The 8,925-nt window shown below is 39.8% G+C and overlaps 1 protein-coding gene across 1 annotated transcript; it reads right to left on the bottom strand.

The window, feature by feature from the left end:
* Positions 1-3,204: 3,204 nt before the first annotated feature.
* On the bottom strand, positions 3,205-4,254 carry LOC118850537 (glyceraldehyde-3-phosphate dehydrogenase-like). Its single transcript, XM_036760001.1, has one exon. It carries the CDS (start codon positions 4,219-4,221, stop codon positions 3,220-3,222), a length of 1,002 nt encoding a protein of 333 aa, XP_036615896.1. The 5' UTR covers positions 4,222-4,254; the 3' UTR covers positions 3,205-3,219.
* Positions 4,255-8,925: the final 4,671 nt, after the last annotated feature.

The raw sequence follows: 8,925 nt of genomic DNA on the forward strand, positions 1-8,925 counted from the left end.
TTGCAACCATCATCAGCCCAGTGCTGTTTCCATTGGTCTTACGTTGTCCTCTAACTAGGCAACAATGCATATGGCACACACAAAAAATGTAACAATGATAAGAAAAATAGTTTGAGTTCTTTTCAAATTTTACAGATGATCATGCTCCCTTTTTGACAAGTCTCAATAGGAGATGTGACTATGAATTTTCTGTTCCTTTCAAAGACTATTTATCTTTAGCAAAGGAACAAAAAGGCAGATTTTTTTTACAAACTATATCTCAACTTAAAGTGCTGAGTTTGGAACAAAGGTGGTACAATTCACCATTTCCAACTCTATCAGTTCAGCTCATGGGTGCCATCTCCTGCCATTAAAGAAGTTAAGTCATTTTTAGGGCTCTTATCTTCCAAATCATTTATGGTTCAATAAATGAAGCTCGAAATTTCAAAACACATTGAGCTCTGGGAATGGGCAGCAAAGAGCAGTCAGGAATTGGAGCCGTTATGTGTTTTTGCCAACAGCCTGGTGGGTATCCCTGTAATGAGTTTTGCAGGAAATATCACTGTCTTCCAGCTAAGAAAATACAGGGGCAAAAGGATGAATAAATCCTTTCCCATGTAGGGAAGTGAAATTGTTCACTGCATGAACCCAGGACACATTCCCTGTTCTAGTAATGTCACTTCGAAGTTACATGGGTTTTGATGGTTTACATTAATCTAAAGGCTCAATTCAGTTGATCACTAAAGTGACTGATCCTGAACTTTCTAAATGAAATGAATGGATTATAGAGAATGTGGTGTATGCTAAAATTCTGGCCCAGTCCCAGTGGAATAGTGCCTTGGAAAAGCAATAATAAAAACTTCTCCATGAAGGAGCCATTTAACACATTTATGATTGCTTTTGGCAATATCTTCAAGGGAAGATAGAATCTTGAAAAATGAAGTATGGTCCCAGTGACTCTGACAATAATCCTTATGAAAAAAATATTGGGCAAGGTATATTTACCGATCATCAACGTACCATGACTAGGGGCAACTCCATCTTGTCTGATGGTCTTTAATGAGAGACAGGGACAGAAACTGGGCCTGTGATTTGATTGGAACAGCCAGCTCCTGGTCAGGACCTTACTTACCAGTGTATGTCAGTATATTCTTTGCAACTTATAGTTTGAGAGATTTGCCTAGAGCACTAAGAGGTTAAGAAAGTACTTGCCCAGGGTCACTCTGAAGCCAGTTTTCTATGTATGCCACCATCTTGTCCCTAAAAGATATTGTATGGATATTGATAAATAAAGGGTAGCTAGGCAGTACAGTGGGTAGAATACGAGGCTGGGAATCAGGAAGACTCATCTTCATGAGTTCAAATCTGGCCTTAGACACTTCCTAGCTGTGTGACCCTGGGCAAATCACTAAACCTTGTTTGTCTCAGTTTCCTCATCTGTAAAATGAGCTGGAGAAGGAAATGGGAAACTAGTCCAGTATCTTCATCAAGAAAACCCCAAATAGAGTAATGAAGAGTGTTACAGGACTGAAAAATGACTGAACAACTCCTGCTTCTGTAGCCAGTTCTCAGTGCATACCACCATGTTACCTCTCAAAGACATTGTATAGATATTAATAAATACAGCAGTATCCTGAGACAATCTGACTGTGAGTCTCTTGAACATCATTAGAATCTGGGGTTTTTCTATTGCTTGAACAATCAAGATGAAGGGTGATGTGGGATAGTGGAAAGAATTTTAGATAAGAAGCCAAAGGACCTGACTTCAAATTTTGATTCTCTTGCTTACAAACTAGAGGGACTCGAAGTCATTTAATACCTTCAGATAATTTGGTTTCTCTGTGAATATAATGGGGGGATTATATACGCTCATCTCCATCTCAAAGGTACCTTAACCTATTCCCTGATGTCAGAGGCCATGAAATGTTATGAAAACTCCTAGGCTTCCTTCTGGTAGATTAGAAAAAAAACAAAATAAAAAACATATACTTTCAAGGTGGTTGTTATAGGAGAACATATGTTCTATGTGTCATCAACTTTTTAAGCAATAATGTAACATCCAGCATTTACATGGGTTTTTAAAGTTTTTCAAAGAGGTTTACAAATATTCTCATTTGATCCTTGCAAAAACCCTAGGAGGTAGTGCTGTTATTATGTGTGCTATTATTATCCCTATTTTACAGTTAAGGAAACTGAGATAGACAGAAGTTAAATGACTGGCCCAGGGTCACAAAAATGATAAGCATCTTAGGCTGGATTTGAACTCAGGTCTTCCTCATTTCTGGTCCGGTCCTCTACCCATTATGCTGTCTAGCTGTAAGGTTTTGGCAAAATTCTCCATAGTGTGAAGGGGTGAGGAGTGTCTTTCAACATTCAATCTCTATGTAACAGGTAAAATTAAGGTAAACTGAGGCACAAAGTTTTGAGCATGATCAATTTATCAATAAAACATAAATTTACTAATAAATAGGATCTCAGCTTCCTTGGCAAAGTTAAGACCCCCAAATGAGGGGGACAGTTCTCTTTTATAGTTTTAGGGAGTACAGAACGAAGAATAAGACTTTGCGGGCAGTAAGCAAGTTAAGATTGGGCAAAAGAGCTCACCATCATGTATGGTCAAATCAGTATGATTAGTTACAGAGCTAAGGCACGGGAACAATATGATTGGTTGGAAATTGGGAATGAGGGGCTTGCAGCCGGCCCTCTTTCCCTCCTGTGACCAAGAAATGATCACTGTTTGAATCCATCTACAAGTTTAGAGATAGTGAACCAGATTTCTTTGGATAGCCAACCAGACATCCTTGAAGGATAGCTTGGTGGCGTAAAGACACTAGACTAGACTCCCTTAAAGATAACAGATTTCCTCAAGGCAAGAATAGAACAGTGATTAGCAGGAGAGCAAGATTTCTAAACTTAACTCATTACAGGCCAGTTGAACTTCTCAACTAAGTCTGGAGACAAAGAATTATGCCTGGACAGTTACAGGAAAAAGTCAATTAGCTATAAATAGGATCAATTAAAAAAGACACAGAATCAATTTGATGATTTCATCTAGACATTTTTTTTTGCACTGAATATGGTGACTTTATTGATGGTACACAATATAAGACTCTCAGCTTCGTGGAACAAGGGTGTGAATGGGACATGGGATCCCCAGTATAGGAACATAGGGTAGGATGTGGGCTCCCCAGTGGTGGATCTCCATTTTTGGTTGGGGATGAAGATCCATGGATTTCCACTTTACTCCTTGGAGGCCATGTAGACCATGAGGTCTACTACACGGTTGCTATAACCATACTCATTGTCATACCAGGTAATAAGTTTGACAAAGTGGTCATTGAGGGCAATACCAGCGTCAGCATCAAAGGTAGAAGAGTGACTGTCACTGTTGAAGTCACAGGATACAACCTGGTCCTCTGTGTAGCCCAAGATGCCCTTCAAGGGTCCTTCTGATGCTTGCTTCACCACCTTCTTGATCTCATCATATTTGGCAGGTTTCTCCAGGCGGCAGGTCAGATCCACAACAGATACATTGGGAGTAGGAACACGGAAGGCCATGCCTGTGAGCTTCCCGTTCAGCTCAGGTATAATTTTGCCCACAGCCTTAGCAGCACCAGTGGAAGCAGGGATGATGTTCTGGGAAGCACCACGCCCATCACGCCACAGCTTACCAGAGGGGCCATCTACTGTCTTCTGGGTAGCAGTAATGGCATGGACTGTAGTCATGAGTCCTTCCATAATGCCAAATTTGTCATGAATGACCTTGGCTAAGGGGGCCAAGCAGTTGGTAGTGCAGGAGGCATTACTGACAATCTTAAGGGAATGATCATATTTCTCATGGTTCACTCCCATCACGAACATGGGGGCATCAGCAGAAGGGGCAGAGATGATGACCCTCTTGGCTCCACCCTTCAAGTAAGCCCCAGCCTTTTCCATAGTGGTAAAGACTCCAGTGGACTCTACAACATACTGGGCTCCAGCATCTCCCCATTTAATATTGGCGGGATCCCGCTCCTGGAAGATGGTAATGGCTTTTCCATTGATCACCAGCTTCCCATTCTCAGCCTTGACAGTGCCCTTGAACTTGCCATGAGTGGAATCATATTGAAACATATAAACCATGTAGTTGAGGTCAATGAAGGGGTCATTGATGGCCACGATGTCTACTCCACCTGAGATGAATGCAGCCCTGGTCACCAGGCGCCCAATACGGCCAAATCCGTTAACTCCGACCTTCACCATCTTGTTTCAAGGATGCAACTGAACGAGCAGATCCTGGCAATGAGCCATCTAGACATTTTAAGACACTCATTTCATGTCTTCTATTGACACTCTTGATAAAATCCATTGTTTTGGACAACCTTTAACAGCTTCTTTAATTCATGTGCTAGATAATGAGAGTCTCACTTTCAAAGCACAAGAAATGGCAGATATGTTTTCATTCATTCATTATGTCATGAGAGGGTTTCCTCATGAATTCCATAAAACAAGACTACTCCTACAATAGGTTGTGTGAGAAATCTCAAAAGCTTTACCATTAAGGCATATAGTATCACTTTGCAACAATAAACATATTATCTTCATGGTGTTGATTTGTTGAGTCGAATTTACATCCCTGGAAAATGAATGGTGGTGCTAGTGAGAATCATATTTTCAACAGCCCTACCTTACTCTAGGTGTTACAAGGGCAGTTAACTGTTTTTATGTCAAATGTCAACCTGCAGACATGAGAGGGCAATTTTTTTCAAGGCCCTGAACAATAACACCAACAACCATAACAACAGCAGCATTTATACAGCACTTTAAAGTTTGAGAAGTAGTATCTATTTATTATCTCCTTTGGTCCTCACTACAACCCTGTGAGGTAGGTGCTGTAATTATTCCCAGTTTTATAGATGAGAAAAAAAGAACCTGGGAGAGAGATCAAGTGACTTGCCCAGGGTCACACAGGTAGCAAATCTTTGAGGCAGAAGTTGGACACAGGTCTTCCTGACATCAAACCCAATTCTCTAACCCACTAGACTGTTTGCTTGGATTTCCAAGAAGGCAAGACTCTCACTGTATGGATCCCAGCAAGAGAACTTTCCAGTATATCAGAAGGCAGCTCCTTTTCAAATTCTAGGGCATGAAATATAGTCATTTACTTATTAGTAAAACTGGAGATAATACTTATTCCTGTTATCCAGGGCTATATCCTTCTGTTCCAAATGCTGAAACAGAACTTTATGTTCATCTCCAGAAAAGATGTGGTTTCTGAATTTGATATTGGTACCTTAGAGATAGAAGAGACCTTAGAGATTGGCCATCTCATTTTACAAATGAGAAAACAAGTCTAGAGCAGCAAAGTCATTTCCTAAAATGATTTATTTAGTGGAAGAATTGGAAATAAGACAGTTTGCCTTGGACTAGTGGTAAAAATAGCCTCAGAACATAGACTCTGAGATAACCCAGAAGACTGAGTGGACCAAGGAGGCAAAACAGAGATATACAGAACTGAGAAGTCAATAATACATCTAGTTCCCTAGTTTCTACTACTTTCAAATAAACTGTATCCTCATACCTCATGTCAATTAAGAACTTTCTTGGACCTCACATACAATGCTGTTTTGCAAATTTTATACATACTGGTCATGCAATATTGCATTTTACATGGTCTGTGTTTGGTGTCTTATTTCCCTACTAGAGAGCAAGCTCCAGGAAGGCAGCTGTTGTATCTGGTTTAAACTCTTTGCCTCCTCTAGCCCTGGACAGAGCTGGCCCTTAATAATGTTTATTGCTTTAGAACCTATCTCCCAGTTCTTATCCCATTACACTTTCCACATGTGTTGGCTAATAATAACAAAGAAAAAAATCAGTCAAGGCATGAGCAGGTTTTCAGTAAGATAGTCTATTGCAAATGTACCCTGGGAAAATAATACCCTAAAGTACAGCAACACACTACAGGAACCTAAAAGTGCTCACTCTTCTTACACTATACCACAACATCCAGAAATAGAACCAGAGGGAACCTCTCTCCCACAAAACACAGAATCATACATACAGAGTAAGATGAGACCTCAGAGGCTATGTAGAAATACCTCCTTCCCATCCCCACTCCGCCTCCATTTCATAGTTTGAGCAGTTTGTCCAGGAAGTTTAAATTACTTGTCCAAAATAATAAAGGTAGTATCAGAAGTGGGATTTGAACCCAAAAAATGGATTTTCGATGGAGAAAAGTCCTTCTCACCAAGATGTTCATATCAACAAATAACTCCTTTTCTCATGGGCCACCTGACCTTTGACCTGAGCACCAAGGACTTAAGTGGAACTTTTGGGGCAGCTCTATTCTCAGTGCAAAGGAGATGGATATGAGTCTTTGGTGGGGGGTGGGAGAGGCTTTTGTTTTAGTCTCAGCCATAAGGAACCCGCTCAGTAGAGCAGCTTGTGTGTACAGGAAGATGGATGTCTGCTGCAACTCCTCAAAAGCTGACTCATTTCTTTCCCAAGAGCATCTGCCAGCGCAAACAAGAAGACACAAGCAGTCCTGAATTTTTCATGTAAATAGTGGCAGTGATGCCAACCCACTCTCCTAAGGAAATCCATTTACAGATCGAAAGTTAGGATCCTCAGCACTAGAGGCTGCCTATGGAATACAGAACAAGACAGAATACAGAGTTCAGTTTTTATCTTCCCCCCCTGTTTAAAGCATCTTGTACTCTCTTCACAGGCCAACCTCTGTTTATGAAGTAATGAGAATGATTTTCATCATCACCTTGTTAATAAATGGCTTTAATTTTCCAGATGTAGTTTGGGACAGAAGTGTCCCAGTGAAACTCTACATTTCATTTAAATTCACCCAAAACAAGTTTCATAATCATGGGAGAAAAAGTGGATTTCAAACAAGGTAAACCAAGTTCTAGGTACAATTGGACACAAAAAGGAAAGTTGTATAGCTAACCTTTTTGCTCATAGTCTTAGTGATTCAAGATTTTTGTCCAGGAGTTAGTGTTGGAAACACCTTTAATCAGGGAGAAATAGCCAATAGGACTGGTGCTTAAAGGATTACGAATTTATAAACCTGGAATCCTGATCAAAAATTCCAATTGAAAATGGGACCATATTAGAATGTGGCTTTACAAATCAAGAATCAGTTGGCCAATATGCATTTGTTAAGCACTTGCTGTCTACCAAGCACTCTGCTGAACATTAGAGATATAAAGAATGGCGAAAAGGGAGACCTATTATTTTTCAAAGCAGAGAATGGCACCCAATGTCAGAGGAGCAGAAGGTGGAGCATGAGATGACTTGGAATTGCAGGTATAGAGGAAACCCTGGGAAAAGAGACAGCTTTTAGTCCCTTCTCCTATTAGCACTGCCTCTCCCCTTCCAAGCCCTGGAAACTTGCTTCTGCATCTCTCTCTCTACCTTATCCCAGGTCCCATTCTTCTTCTCAATTCCGAACTCGATTCCAAACAATATTTGCTTAAACACCATTAAGGAGGAGAAAGAACACTGGACTTGTAGACAGGAGATCTCAGTCAGTTTCCTCTTGTATTAAGTGGCATAATAATGCTTGTAAGGATGACAGCTAACTAAAAATTAAGGTGTGCATGGATAATGGCTTAATGTTGACACTTCAGGGCAATTTGCATCTTAATAGGAGATTCATTAAGGCCATTCAGTTACAGGGAACTAAAGAGAACCTACTAAAGCATTAGTACTACATGGTAGACAGAGCCCACCCCACAGGTTCCTTTGTCCCTTTCAACCATCTGTTCATGCTGCTGCTGAGTCTAGAAGGAGCACACCTTTGAATTGTCCCAGAATATATCTCTGCTAACAATTTGTTTGAGGAGGGTGGAGTGGTGTAATATAAATTGTGGGGTGAATAAATGAAGACATTTACAGTCTTTATTAATGAAAGGTTGCCAACCCCTGCTCTAGGGGATTGGTATCATTCTAAAAATGGACATGGCAAGTATGAAAATGAAAGGTCCTGTTAAAATATAAATATGTTCTTTGCCTGAGGTTTAGAACCAAGATTTCTAAAGCTGGAAAGGACTTCAGAGATAATCTGGTATGCCCTTAATTTTACATAGATTATCCCAAAGAAGTTCAGTGACTTTTCCAAGGTCACACATTCTAAAATTTTTTTGGTAAAATCAAAATCAAAACTGTGTTCAGTTTAAAGTATTCCTTAATAGCTCATATAGCTGGTCTGCATGCCTTCAGAGCATGGTATTCTTTCCCTTGTACCACCAACTTACACTTTTCATATAATAGATGCTCAATGAATATATGATGAATGAGATAAAATGTAATATGTCTTCAGCACACGATACTTTAAAAAGCATTTTCATATGCATTTAAAAACCTGGTTCACACCACAACATGATGGGGTAAGTAAGAAAAAGGAAAGGAGCATGAATCTGACATTTAGATGAACATCTAATTACCCCCTTTTTGCTTCTCTGTGTCATCAGTATAAAAACTCAAGAAATGGCTACAGTCACTTCTGTGAAAACAGAGATTGTATGTGAAGTAAAGTCATCTATACAAGCTGTGCTCAATCCAGGTTCCATGTTGTCTGTCAATGTCACCTATACCAAGACATGCCCATGAGTATCAGTTTAAAAGAAAACTAAGGAAAATAAATTGGTATGTAAAATTAATTCTCAGTTCTCTAATGCTCATGGTGACAACCAGTTGTCAAATACAGACATTCGTGGAAATGAAGCCACTTTTAGTGGATCATTTGTAACTTGAAGCTATTGCATAATTCCATAGAGAAATCAAATTCTTCTGCCAACAATTATAATAAATATGCTTCTATTAATCAAATAACCTTCACGTGGGGATGACAAGTGTCATTTTTTGTATTATTGCTTTGGGACAGCAAGGGATTCTTGACATGAAAAGGGATGGGAGCTCCTTATAATGGAAGATGTTGAACCTCCAATTTGGAAG

This window comes from Trichosurus vulpecula, chromosome 5 (genome assembly GCF_011100635.1).
Source record: "Trichosurus vulpecula isolate mTriVul1 chromosome 5, mTriVul1.pri, whole genome shotgun sequence".
Lineage (NCBI taxonomy): Eukaryota > Metazoa > Chordata > Mammalia > Diprotodontia > Phalangeridae > Trichosurus > Trichosurus vulpecula.